The 21,513-nt window shown below is 37.6% G+C and overlaps 1 protein-coding gene and 1 long non-coding RNA gene across 15 annotated transcripts in view; one reads left to right on the top strand and one right to left on the bottom strand.

The window, feature by feature from the left end:
* Positions 1-405: 405 nt before the first annotated feature.
* The window catches only part of RBMS1 (RNA binding motif single stranded interacting protein 1), a 219,093-nt gene continuing 197,985 nt past the window's right edge, over positions 406-21,513 (bottom strand). For 10 of the 14 annotated variants that reach the window (XM_055291972.2, XM_055291973.2, XM_055291981.2 and 7 more), the window contains 9 exons: positions 15,416-15,531; positions 13,457-13,506; positions 13,237-13,330; positions 10,711-10,758; positions 9,762-9,812; positions 6,723-6,833; positions 5,482-5,562; positions 3,834-3,918; positions 2,693-3,002 (listed from right to left, as the gene is read on the bottom strand). In XM_055291972.2, the coding sequence (XP_055147947.1) occupies positions 3,841-3,918; positions 5,482-5,562; positions 6,723-6,833; positions 9,762-9,812; positions 10,711-10,758; positions 13,237-13,330; positions 13,457-13,506; positions 15,416-15,531 (629 nt within the window). In that variant the 3' untranslated portion in view covers positions 2,693-3,002; positions 3,834-3,840. Of the gene's footprint in view, positions 3,003-3,833; positions 3,919-5,481; positions 5,563-6,722; positions 6,834-9,761; positions 9,813-10,710; positions 10,759-13,236; positions 13,331-13,456; positions 13,507-15,415; positions 15,532-21,513 lie in introns of all 14 variants that reach the window. The other 4 variants (XM_055291975.2, XM_055291977.1, XM_055291978.1 and 1 more) reach the window with 4 other exon arrangements.
* LOC129489440 (uncharacterized) lies at positions 8,206-16,631 on the top strand. Its single transcript, XR_008659986.2, has 2 exons — positions 8,206-8,639; positions 16,413-16,631. It is a non-coding gene; the product is annotated as an uncharacterized lncRNA (long non-coding RNA).

Genomic DNA, 21,513 nt, shown 5'->3' with positions numbered 1-21,513 from the left:
TTGACAAGCAATGAAATAGTTGAGGGGTAGCAGCAAGAAAGGAGGAAGAAAAAGGGCTTGGTTCTTTGGTCTTTAAGAACAGACCACTAGTGGTGTATTTTGGGCTGCATATTTGCTGAGCCAACCGTTGACGTGCTGAGCTGACCGTTGACGTGCTAAGCTGACCGTTGACGTGCTAAGCTGACCGTTGACGTGCTGAGCTGACGGTTGACGTCTCTGGTCATTACGCAGATTTAAATAACCAGCAAAAGTGGGGTGGAAAGGTTTTTCCAATTGTTTTCACGGAAATGTATTTTGAGGATATATTGAATCTGACATAACTTTCAACTCACTTTCAAACCAATCTACTGAGCTGAAGAAAGCTTGATATATACTTAATCGACTTAAAAAAATTGACAGGAAAAATAAAATTTCAGATGTTTTTTATTCAAAGGTTCTCAAAAGAAATAAAACAGAAAAGCTAACAATCTGATCAAATGTACAGTTCAAAAATGTCTTTTGGCGTTTAACAACAAGTCCTAGGAAAGAAAACTACAGAGTTATCTTGAACCGGACAAATAAGTTACCACTGGCAAGTCTGTGGCACTAGTAAAACAAAAATAAAAAATTAACTCTCTTGATCATATAGATATCTCTATGAAAATCTTTTTTTTCAATCTGTACAAAAGGTCTTTCTTCATAAATTAATTTTTTTATAATTTAATGGCTGTCTACTATGTGATGTTTAACTGATTTTTTTTTTATGTACAGAGGTTATGTTTCCCAAATCTTACCCAGACGAGTATGGCACTTAGTTCAGACATTTCTAGCAGCAGATTTCCCCTCCCCTCTAACCGAGCTATCAAATTTCTGTCTTAACTAATGCAAAAATATCAAGTAGTGAGAGACCCAGGTTTATAACTGTACTAGGTACACAGAGGGCGCTGCGTTCAGTCTGGACTTTCACAAAGCAGTAATATTCCAGGGAGCATAGAACCAATAATACCACAACTTTAAAAAAATGAAACAAAAACAAAAACAAAAACACATTTCTCTTATGACTATGTAATTTTCACTAGAATCTACACTTCTCAGAGCAGCAAGGACTTTTGAAACTATGAAATGTCACTGACATCTATCATCAAATACAAGCATAAAATTTAAGAACTAAAAAATACTTGAAAGAAATAACTGCTTAGCCCTAGCTCCTGAGCTAGGAGGATTTGGTCTGTGGAAACAGGGAGGGCCAGCAACCTGTCCCAGCACAAAAGAAAATAGACTCTGAGGTAGATAACTGATCATACACAGCTGACCAGACAAGTACACAGTTTTGGAAGACAACTTAATTTACCATTGCTTTTAAAACATATGCAATTGCCTTAATAAAAGAGCTTTAGTAACAGTGAATTATCTTATATGTACTAAAGTAGAAATAACTGTATTTATGAATCAGGAATTTCATAGTTTCAAAATTGGTTTTCTTTACACTTGAACACTTGTAGTGATGATGTAAAGTGTGGCACTGCTTGGATCCAAATCTTCCTTCATGCTTTTTTGTTTGTGTGTGTCCATACGTCAATTAAAATTATAAAACCTAAATGCAAAGGTACAAAAAAGGCACATTCTCCTAACCGCAAACTGGTCCGGCAAAAATAAAGAGCACAGAAGATGTGATGCTGAGACAAGTTGGAGCTACTGGTTACTGGCTCTTCGGTCTTTGGTGAAGTTACCTTTAAAAGTGCCAAGTCATTTTTATTTTTCAAATTTACCTAATAGAGAGAGAGAGAGCTAGTAGCCAATCGTTTTGCTTCTATTCGTGTCTCAGCTTATGTTTGAAGATAAATCCTTACTTTTAGCTTTTGCCACTTTGTTGCAATAGCAACATTTTTCGGTTTGCCAGATTTCAGGCATAATTCTCATTCTAAAGCACTATCATTAGTATAAAGGAAGGACAAAACATTCAGTGACTCCCCTCCCCCACCCCCCCGTCCCCAACCCCAACACTACCTACACTAAATCTAGTACATCAAGTTAGTTTTTTTTTTTTTCCTGAAAAAAGGCAAAAAAGACTTTACATTGCATCATACAGCAGGATATCCTAAATCAGTCAAACTATCAGAGGAAACTGTTGGCGTACAGCCTTACAAACAATTTACCCTAATAAAAGTTCCCCAGTCAGAAAATGTGTTTCACACAAAACATTTTTCCCTTCTTGCATTTCACTACCTTACACATTATGTGAAAAATCATTAAAAACACCTACTACATATTTAAAAAAGCCAAAATTTCAGCAACTTTTATTGACTACCTTTTAAAAGCCCTATGCTGCTGTTTTACAAGGCATAATAGACCAGCTCATTTGGTCAAAGCATTCTACATCATTAGTTTGAACTAACTTTTACTGAAACAGCTACAGCATCAAAAGAGTTAAGGCAAATTGGAATTCATAGAAAAGGATAAGACACTTCACACTACATTGAAAGAAAGAAAGCTAAGAAAAGAGACACTGACGGCAACACTGAATTACAGCAACACTCGCACTGCAAGCACAGAACACCATGGGTGAAGTCGGACTATTTAAACTTCAGAAAGCCCATTTCATACAGCTGGAAAAAAAAACACAAATTAAACACAAAATGAACAAAACCACAAAAATCCGGTCATGCACTTGGATAAGTCTTCATGGTCTTTGTGCATACCCAGAAAATTGAAGTTTTCTTTTTTTTTTTTTTTTTTTTTTTTTGCATCATAACATTTGATAAAAATCTTTTGTTTTTGTTTTTTGTTTTTGTTTTTTTACTAAAATAAACCTGTTCGGGGGAACAGCTACTAGATGAATTTAAGGGTTTTATGCACCTTATAGAACTTATAGCAAAAATAGTTTTAGTTGATTTCATTATAAATAACGTTTTCAAGAACCTGTGCAAAACTGTCAATAATTTCCTAAAGCACAATTGATCAGAAAAATCCATGATTGTTCAGCCTTCACACCCTTCTTCATGTAAGAACACCTTTCTGTACATCTGCAAGAGAAAAATAAAAGACAAATGCTTTTGTAGATTTGGTGTGATACACTACAGAGCTTTGTAATCTGTTTCTTGTTTTAAAGAGATATGTGTTTGAAAAAGGTTATGCTCATCGCTGATGGTAGACTGATAAATGCAAACTCTGGAACTGATGGTTACTTTCAATGCCTGTCACATCCAGGACTTGCAAAATACTTTCTTTTCTAATTTAGAGCCAAATTCATGTGGGTCTCTAAAGAGTGACTTTATGAAATCAAAAATACATGTTATCACCAGGGCAATCCAGAAACCAGGGTATTCTAAGTTCCACAGAGCTATTTTATTAGTCTGCACAGTAAAGTGAAGAGTTTTGAAATTTGTGGTTCAAGTGAGAGCTGGAAATATAATCTTTCAATCTAAGGATATTGACATTTATCTAAATTCATAATCAAGATGTTGCTAAACTTATAATGCTAGATTAAGCAACATCTTATGCTACAGGTCCTCCAGTTTCTGAGTATTAAATTAATATGATATAGGATACTTGTATTATAGGACAATTTTGGTTCTTGGTGTTCTTTGATGTTACAGATTTTTATTTTTTTCTTTTTAGTGGGGAGAGTAATTATACATTTGGCTTCAGTATAAAGCATTCTTTTTAGACATAATGATTAATCTTAAATTCACAAAATCACTGATTTTAATATTTCAACAAGACTGGATGCCTTGGCCACGATTAAAGCAGTATGATAAAATCTGAGTTATCCCAATCACCATTCTGATTTTCAAAAAGCCCCATAGATTGTGCTTGATTTGAGCCCCCCAGTTATGGAGACCTTTCCCTCATACCTCACAGTTACTTATTAGGTTGAAAGGTATATGGAGAATGGTCATTAGACGTCTCGACAGCCACCTGCTGTTGACCACTTGCCTCCTACAACAAACAAAGCAGAATGGATGAGACATGTTAGTGAAAAAACCTCAGCTCTGCTACTTAGGCCTGACTGAATCCAACAGTGCCTTAAAAACAGTTACTCTTTAAACTTCTTCACATCATGTAGAGCTTTCAAAGTTAATCATTTCCCTAAGCAACTGGCATGTCTAACAGAAACAAAGCACCTCCCATCCAAATGTTTATGACCTTCCTATTCTTATCAAGCTACAGTGTATCAAACAAACCTCTTACCCTCTTATCTCCTGGGGACAGATGTGATTTGGAATTCAGTATTTTCAGATTTTATAATCTGAAATGTGGTATGCATATGCAGTATATCATATAATGCCTCCAGTAGGTTCTAGGGCTGTACCTCATAAGCAAACATATTAATAGTTCTACACTGGAAGCCATGAAGCAGCACAGTTAAGTGGGATCAAGATTTTGTCTCATCTCAGTACAGGTTGAGTTTTGCCATAGGTCAGGTTTTATGCTAAAGTAGTTACAAAGATAATTTTTATTTTCAAATTTCTTTTTGGGTTTCAGATTGCAGGTAAGGAATTATAGGCTCTGGTAACTGTGGTTGTCAGTAATTGCACAAACAGAAGTAAAATACTACTACCACCACCACCAACAACACCTACTACTACTACCACTCCTACTACTATCACCACCACCACCACCACCTCCACCAACAGGCCAGAGTCCTATGATCCTTTCCTGGAATTGGAACCTTTGGGATCTGCCTAGTGGGTAAGATCAACTGACTGATACATTTCCTTGAAATTTTAAGGATACTTTGCAGGAAAACGCTACGTTTTCTCTCTAACCATAATTCAAATGCTAGACTTCTTTCTTTCGTATCAGTATCTTCCGTAACAAGAACAGTTATCTAGCCATACTAATAGCCTCTGTAAAAACAGGTATGGTTTGTTCTTCATCCCTGTAGCAGTTTCAAAACAGCTTTCTCTTTTCCACTAAGTATCTTAACTACAACTTATTTCTTTTCGTCATTATTATCATTGATACGATCTTTAGTACTGGGACTGCAAACTCCAGATTTATCTTATTGTGTCTGTAGTATCATTTTATGAGAGACAAGACAGACTCTCCGAGGGGTATGAAAGGCACTATAAGCTTAGAAAGTATTTCTGGGAGTCTTAAGAGGTGTGGCCTGGATGTTGTTACCCTAATTTGTCGTGATCATAGCTCACTGTAGTTGCAAACTCCAGGGCTCAAGGGTTCTTCCTGCCTTATACTCCTGAGTAGCTGGGACTACAGGTCCATGCCACCATGTCTGGCCAATTTTTAAACAATTTTATTTTTTGTCGAGATGGGATCTCACTATGTTGCCCAGGCCGGTCTCTAACTCCTGACCATAAGCAATCCTCCCTCCTCAGCCTTCCAAAATGTTGGACTTACAGGCATGACCCACTACATCTGGCTAAACGCAATTCTTTATGCAAATATTTGACGTCTGGTAGATTTTTCTGAGTTCTACTTAATTTACCCATTTCTGAAACTACTTATAGCCAGAATGGTCACTGGATGGTCTCTACCAACCTCAACAGGAACCGCTGTCGTCTGCATATGTGCATACTGTGGCAAGTAGGCTCCTTGCATAGCTGACGTTGCAGGCATGTACTAGAAAGAAGAATAAGGTCAGAATGGGCAATGGTAAACCATGCAAAATTTGGAGTATGTGGGGGAATTGTGAGATGGATATAATGTATTTGGAAATCTCAAAGAAGAAATTTAAATGGGCTACCTCAAAGCTTAAATAGTGCATATAAATATGTCATATGGAAGGCAAACTGTTTTCTACTTTTTGAATCTGCTAAACTAAAAATTCCACATTTCTTTGGATTTGCTAACAAAGTGAAGATAAAAAAGTTTATCATGGGTGAAGATAAAAAAGTTTGTCACTCTCAATAATTCAGTATCACTAATGTGTGATTTTAGAAGATCTCTCCTCAAAGGACCTCATTATTTTCTAGCAGCCCCCTAAACTAGTACCTAGTATTGTTTCTATAGGGGGAGCCCACAGGGGTAAATGATTTATTAGACCTCTAACAGGTCACTGCAGATTAGGCAGCAGAGCCTGGCTTTTCTGACACAGTCATCCTTTCCCAAAGGCAGGAGAAATTTCTAGTCAATCTCATTGGATATGTGTGGTCCTGGCTTAGCCTTCACAAGAAACGGCTGTAGGTTTTGAGTGTATAAGGGGAAAACGCACCACCCTTTGTTCTTTTAAGCCACTACAGAATACAGGCTAAATTAAAATCCTTTAGCCATCTTACCAGCAAAATGCTAAGCATCAAACCTGGAAGCTGATCTGGTGCCAGCTCAACCTCATTACCCAAAGGAGTCCCCTGGACTTTGGTGAAATATTTCAATATTAAGATCATGATTCAATGCTCTCAAACTCCATAAAAGAAGAAATAAGTGAGAAATAATTCCCTGCTTTTACTATCTTGTATTACCTTCGTCTTTTGCTTCATGACACTGCCACAGCAACAGTGGTACTAGTTATATAAATGACACTAGTCATAAAAGGCTAGATGTGGTCATGTGTGGGTGCTATATTCTCGTAAAGGAGAGATACCCAGAGAATAGACTTTCAGTTCATCAACTAATCAAGAAATAGCTTGAGTATTTACTTTACGGAAGGTCATGTGGGGGGAAGAGAGGGGATTAGACATAATCTGTTATCACAGAGCCTGTCATTTGATAGGGAAGATACAGGCTGCATTAATTTACCCTCCTTTGTTTACAGAGACACATGATAATTATTTGCCACCTACTGTTCCAGTGCTGCCTAGTGACAGATGACTCATCTGCTGGGCCAGAGGGCTGATCATTGATGCGGGCTGTAGTGACATGGTGTGCTCCATTGAGGGAGTTAACACGGCACCCTGGGGAGTTGGAGACAGGAGCAAAATTAGACAAACTGAGGCAAGAGTTAAGATCCTGTAATTACTTTTTGCAAAGGAAATACCTTAGTTTGTTTAAGAATGTGAAGCAAAAACAACCTCCCTCAATCTTGCAAATGGCATCATAAACAGTTTCCTAAAAATCTTCTAAATTGCTCTTCCTGAGAGTTTTGTAAGAGCATTAGGGGAAATGATATCTTGGCATTCACTTCACAACAATCCCTGTATTAAAGCCAGTATCCCTCTTCTCCTTCCTTTTCCCTTTACTTCCAGTAACTGGAAGCAAGCTAGTCCAGCAGGAGGAGCTATCATAGGAAAAACAAACTGATTATCACTGCCTGCCTAGGGTTACAAAATGCTTTCTTAAAAAAAAAATCTAGAAAAAAAAAGGCAGTTGATGTTTTCTCCAGTTACAAGACAATGTATTATATTTAACAAGATCAATATAGTATTTTGTTTAACAATGTTCTATCCAGATAATCGTTTGGTTCAAGATCAGGTTGTTAGGATCGAGAGCACATTTCTTCATTCACTCAGTGTTTCTCAGAACTTTAAGTTACATTTTGGTGCCTGGAAGGGAAGGCAATTCAGATATGATTAATAATCTGAGTCCAGATTCTTTTATTCAATTTGAAAAAATGTTGGTCATTAAAATCAAATTAAATGTATTTAAGAAAATAGGAGGGAAAAAAAAACAATCGCTTCTAACTCAGCCAGTCTAATACAATCACTGTTAGCAATGTCAGGGTACTACTGCCAGCTCATAGCCTCTGTGTGTTTCTGTACAGGTTCAATCAGAGTACATCAACAATTTCATATCCTGGGTTTTTGCTCTTAACTTAGCATTCTATTCTAACCATTTACCTAGCTTGTTGAAAAACTGTCATTATCATCATTTTTTTAAATGGTTACATTGATTGTATAAACCAAAATTTAATGACCTCTTTATTTTTGGACTTTTGCAATCACCTCATTATCTGAGAATGCAAGTATTTTGACACGCTCTATAACTACTAATGTATGTTTTGGTATCACTGTACCTGGCATCCCTTAAATACAACTGTTATTTATCGATAATTAGATAGACAATCTAGGACAGAGTTAGGTGTACAGGAACTTTAATTCTGATTTAAATCAGGCAGTTTAAAGCTGGGTGGGGAATAAATCCTCAGATAGCAACCTTCTGCTTACAATCCTAATGTCTACTCAAAGATGTTAAGCTCAGATACGTGCAGTCTTTTTTTCAAATGTTGCCAAAAAGAAACAAAGATATAGATGTGTGTCAGAGATAATGTTTGTCATTAATACATTCTGTTAGAAATTTTTTTTTAACATGCATCATCAAAAAGCAAGTGGTAACACGGAAATGACTCAGAAGCCTACAAGATGGTGGAGGAGTTTCCTGCTCCTTTTTCTCATTCATTGGCACCATCTGTAATAGGAAGTCCTCAAATTCAAAGTAGGTTGATTTCCAAGCATTCCAAAATAGGGTAGCATAGAGTATCAGGGACATAGATTGCTACAGGCATGTGTGGATCAGTGCATGTATATTATGTACACATGTACAGGTAAGTGTGGGTTTGAAGATGTGTCTATGTATGTGCACATGTATAGATCTATATGTATGTGTATATATCACACAAAACATATACATATATCAGAGAGTGCCTCTCCTGTGTCATCACCTAAACATGTTTTATCTGCTTCTTAAAGGTCATCTCAGAAATTGCTATCTCTGGATTGCTATTTCATATACATGGTCTTACATTGCAGTATCCACTTTAAAAGGTATCCCAAGACAAATTGCTGTCTGAAGATAAGGCCAAGAATAGAGTTCTTTTTCTAAGCAACCAAATCTGTTTTTATTTTACACACATTGTGAACCGTATTGTTTACCAGGATTCCCATTTTGCATCAGTTACTAGAAAGCTTAGAGCCAAATTTGTGATTTTCTCATGTGAGCATGCAGGTCATTGTGTTGGACATCCTTAGCCTTATTGTAACTTTGTTCTCCATATGTATTTTTCAATTTTCAAACCCTTCTTCCACAAACTAGATCTTATGTGTCTTTGAAAAACACATGAAATACACTATATAACTCACTCAATTTAAAAAAATGTAATATATATGAATGCTCACGTCATTAAGAAATCACATTTGTTATTTACCAAATAATGTGCTACCACTTTAGTATTTATAATCTCCATAGGCCAAGTAACACTGATGAAAATCTTCATCTCGGTTTTGAACTTTATATCTGCATTAAACAGAATGTAAAAAATGAGAGCGGTTTTATCCCAAGTACTATTAAAAATGTAGCCTCTCATTTGATCTCTAAAGAGCTGGTATGAATAAGAAAATGGTGCCCTGCCTCAAATATGATATATTTTAAGTTCTTATAGAAAATGTAACTTAATATCTTCTACCAAGTTGTTTTATAAGGATGAGAAGAAGTGTTTTTTTTTTTTTTTTTGAGACAGAGTCTGGCTCTGTCCCCCAGGCTGGAGTGCCGTGGCACCATCTCCGCTCACTGCAAGCTCCGCCTCCTGGGTTCATGCCATTCGCCTGCCTAAGCCTCCCGAGTAGCTGGGACTACAGGCGCCCACCACCACGCCCTGCTAATTTTTTTTTGTATTTTTAGTAGAGACAGGGTTTCACTATGTTGGCCAGGATGGTCTCGAACTCCTGACCTCGTGATCCGCCCACCTTGGCCTCCCAAAGTGCTAGGATTACAGGCTTGAGCCACCGCACCCGACCGAGAAGAAGTTTTATAATGAAATGGTACATTCTCATATTCCATGTTTAAAATTTCCCAAATCCTATACCACCCTTGGCAAATGGTTTTAACCCAGAGAGAATATACACATAACTTACTTGTAAAACACAAAGTCATTAAGATGAAAAACTTACGGGGTGCTGTAGAATGTATGGTTGAGGTTGCATCCAAGAAGGACTTTGCACCTAGAAAAGGGGGGATTTTGAAAGAAATATTGATTTTCATTGTAAAGCTTACCTATTTCTTTAGAACTCTTTTTAATCATGTTAAAATCTACAGAAAGAAAACAAGGAAACAATACTATCAATGATTAAAAAGATTAAGGCAGTTAGAATTCTTGGCAAACTGGTCACTCTGAACAGGATGAAATGATTATTTAGAAACAATTTCTATTTGCCCACTCAAGAAGTAATTGTTGAGTATCAGGCAACAAAGAGAAAAAGGCGAAAAAGACATGGGCCCCACCCTCAAGAAATTTACTATCTATGCAAGGGAGATAAACACGCCAACAACTTAAATAAATAGTGAAAAGTGTTAACAATCAAGGTATGAACTAGATGCTTTAGAATTACAGATGAATGACGATTAATTCCAGCACATCTTATTAGAAGCTAACCCTTAAAGTATGTGCTTATTTAATACAAAAAAACAAATTCAATTTCTCTTTCATACCTAGGACATTAATTTTAGAAATCTTGTATTGTGGTCAACAATTTCTAGTTAGTGCAGAAAATAAAAATCTGAAATTCAGCTTAATGAAATTAAACTTCAGTAACTAGATTTTGACATCTACAGTCAAATGGGCATCCACACAGTAGACCCTCTGAATCGAGAAATAGATGTGAGAGTCAGGTTTTGTGGCAGGAAAGAAAGCATGTGTAGTCTGCCACTCAAGAGAAAAACATATCAGCCCATTTCTTGATGCCCAGAGCTTTCCAGAGTCTAAGTAATTTTATAATAAGTTTCAGTTTCCAATTCTTAAAAACAAAACCCTCCTGCATTTTATCCCCTATTGTTAACTTCAGAGGTTCAACAGAGAGGATATGGGGAAGAGTCATGGGGGAAGAATGTATTGTGATTTACCTTGATAGCAGAGCCCCGATACTTGTTTTCTCTGGTTTCCTTTGCCACCTAAGGCAGACCAAAGTTAAGTGCTTCTGCCTTGTTAACATTTCAGTTATCTGGACTGTAGCCTTTCCCCCTTGGGGTTGGTGGTTTCTTGCAGCTGCCAATTTCTCAAATCCAATTGCATAAGCTTATGGTGGTTTAGTGGAGAAAGGCCCACTCCAACACGAGTGCAGGGCCCTCACTGGATATATGATGGGAAGGCAAACAACTCCCTACAGACCCTAATTTGGGCCAGATGCCCCCATTTTTTATATGCTTCAGTGGTCTTAATAATCTAATAGCTTATAGCATTACAGGATTAGGGAACTATGACATCTAATTTTCTTTCTTAAGCAGCAAATCAGCTGCTGCCAATTTCTATTCCTCAATTTTCTAATTATAAAATGGGAATAATAATGTTTTGTAAACTCTTTACTATTGGTTCTTAACCTCTTTAGGGTCACGAGCCCTCTGAAAACCTAATTAGGGAAATAGAACATTTTTCCCCACTTAATGGCACATACACAAGCAACATTTTGCAAACAACTTAAGGAGTCACAGATCACTTAAAGCTCATCCACTGACCCTACTAGGTCCCTGAACTTATGTAGTTAAAAATCAGTCTTCGAGGCTATGGCACTGAGTGTCAGGCAATGCAATGAAATTCCATATGTATCTTAGAGAAATACAGAATGCCCAGGAGAGGAAATAAGGCCTCTGAAATAATACGTTGTTTCCAGTTAGCTATATCAAATCTATTACTGACACAGATCTCCTAATTTTTATAGTACAAAATGGTTCTGTGGCCAAAATGCACACTGGTTTTATATTAAAGAGGGAAAAAGAGATGTTGGAGAAATGTGTTAATAGCTGTAATATCTATAGCAACATAAATTCAAATTAATACTTACAATCTTTCATTTGCCTGAGAATAACTTACACTTGCCCCTATTTTTAGTGACATATAAATGACAGAGGTTTCCAAGTTCAGACAGTTAAGAAAGACTACCTTTTCATACCAGACACAGGAATTGTTAATTGGGGAAGTGTACTAGAGCAGATCTCACTGAGTCTTATACAGTCAAAGAAAGGATAGGAATCCTAAATCTAAAACAACTAAAGAGGCATTAAATTAGTCAATACTACGCCCAGCAGAATGAAGCACCAGAATAAGTAACATGAGAACCCAGAGAGAATAAAGAAAAGAAAATGAGTGATAACTCAGGGAAAGGAGGCTGTAAGAGCCTAGAAGCTTAGCAGACTGTGAATGATAATGCCAACCTTCAGTTTTAGCGCATCTAATCACTTCTGTTATTCAAGACCATTTTTATATTTTTAGACAGAATTAGTTATATGACATTGCTTATTTTGGCCAATTCATTACTTAAACGTATAACTAATATACTCTTATTATCAGCCACCTAATCCTGCATATTAATGATAATAATCATAGCTAACATTAACTGAGTGATAATGATATGCAAGGTCCTCGGCTGGGCTCTTTATACAGTCTCATTTGGTTTTCATAATTCTCTCAAGCCTATGAGATAGAAACTATTATTATCCCCATTTTAAAGATGAGGAAACTGAGGCTTATAGATGTTAAAATAACACAACTATTAGATTACATATTGTAGTCCTCTAACCCCAGAAATCAGGACTACAACATCTTAATTCAATTGTTTTAAAATTAAGAATACACAAAAATTTAGTCACACAGGATCCTGATGGTCAACAAAAGGGAACTCTGCTCCCACATGTCTGCAATTGAACTCCATTATAAGGTTCCTATCTGGGTCCAGGAAGTAATTCCGTTAGAGGTTTTCTGACACAGGAAGAGAAATGCATGTACACTACTGGGTTCATGGCAGACAGGAGCTACCTTTGCATTAAAATCAAATCAAATCTTGAAATACAAGACACTTCAAGAGTTTTTGTTTCTAAGTTGGGAATTTATTTTAAGGTAAAGCCTCCTCAGGTAATAACCTAAACAGGAAGTCACCTTTTTGCTTTTATATTTTTACCTCAAATGTCAGCTGCATTGCTTACTTAATACTACCTACTAGAGACACATCTTTATGTATTACCATGTCTACTTGTTCTTTTATCAGTTCCTGCTGATGAATAAACAAAAGCAAGGGTACACACCTATTCTGTATTATATCTAACGGCAATTATCTTAAGTTTCAATTTTTGGGACACATGGTGTCCAAAAGCAGGGCCCCTTGGTGAAGGAAGTGTTTGGGTTCATTCCAATTCCAAAATGCTATGATTCCAAGGACTGACCACTGACAAACATTTTCCTTTGCTTTACATTCTCCTATACATAAAAGTAAATCACTCTGCCAAATACAAAGCAGCTCATACTAAATTGGGTATCCAAGCTGCATAATATTTGACTCAAATTTCATAAACGCTCAAAATTTTAAGACACATAAAAATGTAGCAGAGATTCATGATCCGCAAGTGGTTATACTACTGACGAATCCTAAAGGTACAAACCTGGTAGGCAGATACAGGAGATGCAATATAGGGTGTAATAGAAGTTTGAGTGATCATTCGGTTTGTAGCAATACTGTATGGTGAAGGATAAAATCTAGAACAAACACAAAAGCCTTTATTAAGTAATCCTTTAAATAGAATAATTCATGGAACAAATGTCTGATATTTTCCACCTTCACATTTTCCCTCAAGCCATTATGGATTTATCTTAATGACATACCCGTTCTGTATAGCAGCTGTAGTTGGGTCGTAAGTAAGTGTCATTCCAGCCTATAAGAGAAAGAAATATAAACATTCATCTAGAAAGGCATGATTTAAAAATTCTATTTTTAGCCGGGTGTGGTGGTGTGCACCTGTAGTCCCAGCTGCTGGGGAGGCTGAGGTGGGAAGATCCCTTTGAAGCCCAGGAGTTCGAGGCTGTAGTTAGCTATGATTACATCACTGCACTCCAGCCTGGGCAACAGAAGGAGATCCCTGTCTCTTAAAAAAAAAAAAGGGGAGGGAGGGGAATTTGTACTTAGAGTCTAGTAGCATTTGATAAAAATGGGAGTTTCTGTTAGTCAAAATGACTATAAATATGAGAATCTCTGGACCTGCACTGTCCCATGTGATAGTCATAAGCCACATGCAGCTATTTAAAACTACATAAAAAATCGATCTCTCTAGCATACTAGCTATGTTTCAAGTGCTCAGTCACCTGTGGCTGGTGGCTGTTATTGGACAGTGCAGATTCTAGAACATTTTCCCTAGACAATTCTTGGATCAATATGTTATTGTTTTTAAAATAATAATTCATGGAAAGTCAATACAGGGAAATGGCGGTCCAAAATTTTATTAGGAAATTGAGAGTTTTAATTAAAAAAAAAACTATTCAAAAGAGAGGTGAAAAAAAACCCAACTCAGTGATAAATGTACTATTTATATATAAATATTTAGATTACTATTTAGGATAACTTCTAGATATTATAAATATAAACCCCTCTAAGAAACCATGACAGCCTGGGCAACATAGTTACATCTTATCTCTATAAAAAATTTAAAAAATTAGGCCAGGCACGATGGTTCATGCCTGTAATCCCAGCACTTTGGGAGGCCGAGGTGGGTGGATCATGAGGCCAGGAGATTGAGACCATCCCGACTAACACGGTGAAACCCCATCTCTGGTAAAAATACAAAAAATTAGCCGGTGTGGTGGTGGGTGCCTATAGTCCCAAGCTACTTGGGAGGCTGAGGCAGGAGAATGGCAAGAACCCGGGAGGCAGAGCTTGCAGTGAGCGGAGATCACGCCACTGCCCTCCAGCCTGGGCGACAGAGCAAGACTCCATCTCAAAAAAAAAAAAAAAAAAGAAAAAAAAATTTTTTTTTAAATTAGCCAGGAGTGGTGGCATGTCCCTGTCATCCCAGCTACACAGGAGGCCGAGGTGGGAGGACTGCTTGAGCACAGGAGTTCGAGGTTGCGAGGTTGTGGTGGGCTATAACCACACCACTGGGCTCCAGCCTGGGCAACAGAGGCCATGTTTCTTTCTGTTTTTTTTTTTTTTTTTTTTTTTTTTTGAGATGGAGTCTCGCTCTGTTGCCCAGGCTGGAGTGCAGTGGCATGATCTTGGAACACTGCAGCCTCTGCCTCCCAGGCTGCAGTGATTCTCCTGCCTCAGCCTCTTGGGTAGCTGGGATTACAGGCATGCACCACCATGCAGGGCTCATTTTTGTATTTTTAGTAGAGACGGGGTTTTGCCATGTTGGCCAGGCTGATCTCTAACTCCTGATCTCAGGTGATCTGACTGCCTTGGCCTCCCAAAGTGCTAGGATTACGGGTGTGAGCCACTGCGCCTAGCCTACAAAAACCCTGTTTCTGAAAAAAAAACCAAAACAAACCCAAATCACTTGTGTTTTTCTTACGGCAATTTAGAATGCTCTTTTACTTCATGTGTAGCTAGCTGGTAAACACAGCTGTTTCCACCACCTATCCGTCCATCTGGAGAATCACTCTGTTATCACCATATATAATGAAAAGAATTTTAATTTGACATCACTTGAATTATAATGTACCAAAAGGAAGATTTAATCCTGGCACCTATTTCAGAAGTGTGCAGCCAAGTCAAGATGCCTTTTTGTGTTACTTTTCATGTGGGCACTCAAGATCACACACCCCCCACTAAAGTTTCAAGAAAGGACTTACAAGTCTCACCTCTCCTTCTCTATGCCATGGTCTTCCATTAGGGATGTATTTGTTTGGGTTCTGTCTCTTTTTCTGTCCTCCATCAGCAAACTTACACAATAAAGGTTCTGTGGGGGCTAAGTAAACAGAAAAATAAAATGAAACCACAATGATATGTGTATGTGGATGACAAAATGTATTACAAAAATAGGAGTAGTGTTCATGCTGTAAGAGAATTCATACAACACTTTAAGGCAAAGTAGTTTACTCAGACCTTTGTAAAACTGTCCACGGTGAAAAACATAGTGCAGAAAAACATACTAGTTATTATTTCTGAACATTTAAATAACTATTCTGAGGAAGCAAAGGAATCTTTTGATTCACTTTCACACTTAAGAGCAGACACATTTCTTTTGGTTTTGGGCCCTCTCCAATTCCACCTCTGGACGGTCACCAAAATAATCTTCAAATTCAATAGGATTGTGCCATCCTCCCCTCCCCCAACTTAAAATGGTCCCTTAGCTTCCCACTATAATTCCTAAGAGGGACCCTTCACTTCTTTCCCAGTAGAAAACAAGCCGCCTCTACACTGCTCACACACATATTTTTATTCACAATTTGTAACAATTGGTGAGTATGTTTACTTGTTTGGTGTCTGTTTCCCCTTCTAGACTATACGCCCCATGGGGGCAGTAACATTGTCTGTTTTGTCTATCACTGTATCCCCACTGCCTAAGTGTCTGGACTTTGTAGTTGCTTATTACATCTTGGTTGCATCAATGAATGAATAGAAATAGGTCTCATATGTTTTTGGGATATGTCAGTGAAGATGGCTGTTGTGAAAAAGCTAAAAATACTTGTCCACCCTATTTAAAGGTTTTTCTGTGCCTTTAATCATACAACTGGGTATTGCTTTACTATATATCTATATATCACTATATATAGATCTGCATATTACTATATTACTTATAACATATATTACTATATATCTATACATTTCTATAAATTCTTCTTACAGAATCCATGAGGCCAAAACAGAAAAGCAGAAGATGTAGAGAATATTTTCAAGGATATATACTCACTAAAGTTAAAAAAAAAAAATTCTACAGATAGCACAATAGGGCACAAGTGACTTTTCCTTTTCTTTGCTTTTCTGCAATGGAAATAGCAGTGTATTCCAGAAAGTTGTGCATTTTTCTGTGTTTCTAGTTAATGTAATAAAGGCAATCACACCTTCCTGTCTGGTTCCCACATTCTGTCCGTTGTCTACTGTAGAACCATGATTACTACTTTCAAGTTCTGTTTCAAAGTTAAATAACCATGAAGAGAAAAATATTACTTGTAGAAAATTTATTCCTTTCTCCTGTGCCTCTTATTATCCTAATTCATCTCTTATTTTATTTCATGATTACCCACCCACTAATGACAGGGTGGAAGCAGTAGTGTCTTTCAATGCTTCTCTGCCAAAAAACAAAACAAAACAAAACAAAAAGCCCAACTGTAACTCCTTCTGGGTGAGCTGTCTGGGCTGCTGCCTGGCACTCCCTTCTTCTTTCCCTGGTGTGAACCACTCTGGAGGGATGGGTTGGAATGCCAACTCACTTCTGAATGACAACTGGACTATGGGTATGAAGAGTCAGGAACAAAAATGTTAGGTGTCTGGTGAGACTATCAGCAAGCCTTGGCCCAGATCTAGAGAGGTTTATCCGCTGACATTTGAGGTTGTAAGATGTTGACTCCACATAATCTCGTAGAGCAAGAAAGAAGATAATAAATTTGGTGGTGCTGGCATATAGTGGGTCTTCTCTAAAAATAGGTGCTTTTATCTACAGGGTTTATGAAAACTAGGTCCTAGACTGAAATTTAACCTTTTTTTTTTTTTTTTGAAGAAGTTACTTGGCTCAGCAAGTGATCCCAACTGACCATTTTTCTCCATTAGCGTAATTTCTTTCAGAGACAGTAAATGATCAGGTTGGACTCATTCTAGAAGTTCAGTGCAGGCCACCTAAACAGGCAGGTGTGAATAAAAGCAGGTAAGCAGCCAGACCCTGATGCCTGCCTAAGCTCAACATGTGCCGAATGACCAAGTGTCCCCATCTGTGGATAAGGTGCTTCTAACACATTTTCCTTCATCTAGACTCCGGCCTGTCAAAGAAAAATAAATCTCAGGTGACAATAAAGCCTGCTAAAAATGCATAACGATGAGGTAAACATCAAAGGAGTGATGACATGTTTGCAAATAGATCATTTAAAATAAACAAATGGAAGAGAATATAGCTGAATCTTTCAAAAAACGAATTATATTTACTACATGATTCTATGCTGTCATTAAGCTATTTTTTCCCCTCTAAAAGCAAAAAGGGAAATAGTTACAACAGTTTGTATACTGGCAGGCATTTCATATCTTAGGAAAACAAGCTTTTTAAGAATTATAACCAGTAAAAATGACACATTTCTGAGACAGTTGCTGGCTGCTTGTTTCAGGGAAATGGGAGTACCTCAATATTCCATGTGAAGCAATATAAAATTCTAACAGCTTCTTTCCTCTTTAAAATTCTCTTTGGTCTACGTAACCACCAAAATTTTAACTTAATGTCCACTATGTGCCAAGTATACAAGAGTTGGGGATACAGTGGTAGATAAAATAGGGTCCTTTCCTCCCTGGGGCTTGTAGTTTAATGGAGAAGAGTGTACCTAATCTCACAAAAATCCATTTAGTCATTTATGGAACAGAGCATTGTTTTAGAGGTATTTGTTTTCAATAAAAATGCTAACCAGAAGCAAAATACTTTTGATGCAGAAACAGCTGTACTTCTTTGACAATTGCTGTTCCATTTATTTGAAGGACATTATTAGAAACAGCTTCTCCCTATAAGTTCTTAATGTTTTATTCATTACAAAGATTGTCCATGTGCCCTATGAAAGCAAATTACATGAAGATTTAAGAAATTTTTAGGTATTTTAGGGTAGCAAAAGGGCCTGACTTATTGTAATTGATATGTGGTCTTCCATGATGTTGAGCAAGGGTTAGATGATCTGTTAGATTTTTGGGTAGGAAAAACAAACAAAACACACAGATGTCATGACCCACTTATTTTTAAGTGTGTGTGAGCTTGTTACAAAATGAGAGATCCTCATTTGGCCAGCATCTCCTGTGGCTTCTACCAAACCAGCGGTAGTCCCTAGTTTGCCTTTTGGAGCTGAATATACAGGTTCCAGGTTGAAGAATCAGGAGATCCTATGTGACAGTAGCTTGTTCTATAGAGCGTACCTTTCAGCTGAACTCCAATTGTTTTTTTACAAGGGAGAGATACCGGAAGACTGACATGCAGAAAAGAAAGTGCCATAAATACTAGTCATGTGACTTTGAGTGATATGTAAGTTTGGCCAAATTAATATAAAAATTAATATGTAACTGTCAATCTTCTATATGCATGGTTACTTTTCCAGATTAGCAACTTTTTACCTTATTCTGCAAAGCAGTGATTACAAAGAATTCTGACAAATGATTTGTGATTTAAGATGTATTCCTGTATTAAAGTACTATAAAAATTATATAACCTACCCTTAAATCAACCGATTTTGCCAAATATGCAGAGCATTCTAGGTCAAATTTCCCCTTAATTAGTTGTGATCTTTTGGGTTTGTAAAGGGATTCTCATTCTCATCACCCAAAACTAAAGAGTTATTTTCCTGTTCATCAGAACCAACAGGAACATGCATCTCCAACAGCATGACAACTGCAGTGTTACCTTGAGCATTTGTTAAAGGCCCCAGGCAACACTGCAATGCAAACACTGATCTAATATTTTCTGGCATCTCTTAAGAGCCATCTAAGGTAATCATGTCACTGGATTCTCCAGTGTGCTCTCAACAGAGCTTTGAGAGTGGGATGGTCTCTTACACAAGCTTGATTTTGTGGTACTAACAATCCTTCCCGAGAGACTGTGAGCTCCATGGATAAGGCTCAGGCTGATTTGCTGCCCAACTCCACCGAGTATTTTCCTTACTGATCTTCTGAAACTTAACTCTACGGTGATTTGTGCTCCAATGTCTTTCCCTGATATTCGAATAAAAAAATCACTTCTAGAATGCCTGCTTTGAGTAAGCACTGTAGCTCATGATGAGATCTGCAAGTCCTCCTCACTTATCAAACAGCTTGGAAGGACTTGGAGCTCTCTAGAGTTTGTAACAGAACCGATCTTTTCCTCAGCAGGTTCTAACGAAGGTCTTCTCCATGCTTTTCCTCGTCAGATGCTGACAGCAGTTAACAGCTGGAGAAACTGCCACTTCCAAACTTCCATCTTTCTAGTTATGCTGTATTTTATCCTAATCAAAACACTGTAAAATGTAAACTGCCCTTGATAGAAGCTTCTCCATCCACTGTGGAAAACTAGTCCACTCAGCAACTGTAATTAGCTTTCTTTGATAATGTTGGCTACTTTCAACACTCCTCAACTCACAAAATGCAAGGAACTAGCTGCTGCTTTCAAAACATTTCAATAAGGATCCAATAAATATTATCTATTTTTTATGGGCACAACATCGTTTCCTGTTTTAGCCCTCTCCTTTTCTAACTGAATTCTGTTGACCTATTCAACCACTAGGAAGAGCTACAGCTTTTCTCTGTGGACGTTCTTCCTCCTGAGGCTGTTTAGGTTTCTCCTCCTCCCCTGTGCCTTAGGGTAGTGTTTCTATCTCCAACCCAGTTTGAGAAGAGGGTAACATCTGTAATATCGTCATGTTACAATCATGTTACCTGATTATATATAGTCATGCTTTGCTCCTGCTGGGTTTGAGTTTTCTTCTTATTGAAATTCTCCTTCACCTCACTTCCCAAGCCATCAACTAAGAGTTGTTTATCAGTAAAACAATGATTTGACAATATTAAAGTCATGTTAAATGCAAAACAAAAACTCCATACCTCCCATGACTCCAACAAACATATTTTAATTTTCTATATTTACTACTTTTCTAAGTCTATGTAGAGCCATTTATTTTTCACATTTGCAATGATAGGTCCTTTTCTTCTACCATTTATGTTGTGGGTCCTTCCCTACCTTGTTTAATGGTGACATAGTATTTTATTTGTATAGTTTATTATTGTAACTAACACTGTAGGAACATCTGTGTGTGGATCTTAATCTTTTTAAATTGCAGTGCCAACTGCTATAGTGGTGGGTGTACTGTATGGTGGTATTCTAACCAGTATTCTAACTGGCTCATAATTAGTCTCCAAGGGTTTAAAATTCTGCTTTTGTATTTACTAGCTAGTGACTCCGGGAAAGTTATTCAATGTCTCTGGTCTCATAATCTCTGAAATGCGGATGATAATAGTGCCTACTTCAAAAGATTGTTATAGTTAACATAACAAGTGCTTAGAACAGCTAGTGTTCTTACTACTGTGGCAACAGGGAGAGCCCAAGTTTTTGAATTATGGCTCCTCCTCTTGTTTTTGAATTAAGAAAAATTCTCAGGAGAGGGACACTTCTGGTTCAGAAGGTCTAAACACTTGGGGACTGGCCTGTTATCCATGGGATTTGAATCTGAGAGATTTAAGGAGCTGGCTAGAGTTGCTGCCTCGGCTTCTCACAGAATGAAGAAATGTTGAAGTTATAGTTAAGGATAAAATTACCGGTCAACGTCTTTTAGAAAACTGTTACACAATAACACCTACAACTTCTACCCAAGAGCCTTGTGCTTTAATAAAATCTTACTCCACTATTTACTCCTCACTGGCAGAACCTGATCGTGAAAGGGTGTAAAATGTTGATTTGTGAGGCTGGCTGTAGGCTGGGTGTGATCGATGGTGATAATTGTTGTAAGGCAGCCTCACCATAAGCCTGGTGTGGGGACTAGAACACTGGCACATCTCAGGTTGTGGGCCCCTGTCACTTTTTAAAAATTAGTCTTCTCCTCCTCAGTAGGAATGAATTTGAATTCTGGATCTGCAAGACTGCCCTTGCTCCACTGGCCACCTAGGCCTGTTCCAGCACTTTTGCTGTCACGACAACAATTCTTAAGAGTATAGCCCTTGAAAGGTACAGCTCATGATGCTGTGTGTGTTCAGATCCAGTTCTGTTGTATGTACTGGGTGAGGGAGATATGACTGCACGTCC

This window comes from Symphalangus syndactylus, chromosome 9 (assembly GCF_028878055.3).
Source record: "Symphalangus syndactylus isolate Jambi chromosome 9, NHGRI_mSymSyn1-v2.1_pri, whole genome shotgun sequence".
Classification (NCBI taxonomy): domain Eukaryota; kingdom Metazoa; phylum Chordata; class Mammalia; order Primates; family Hylobatidae; genus Symphalangus; species Symphalangus syndactylus.
The sequence above is the reverse complement of the archived record's forward strand: the minus strand, read 5'-3'. Positions and strand labels throughout refer to the sequence as shown.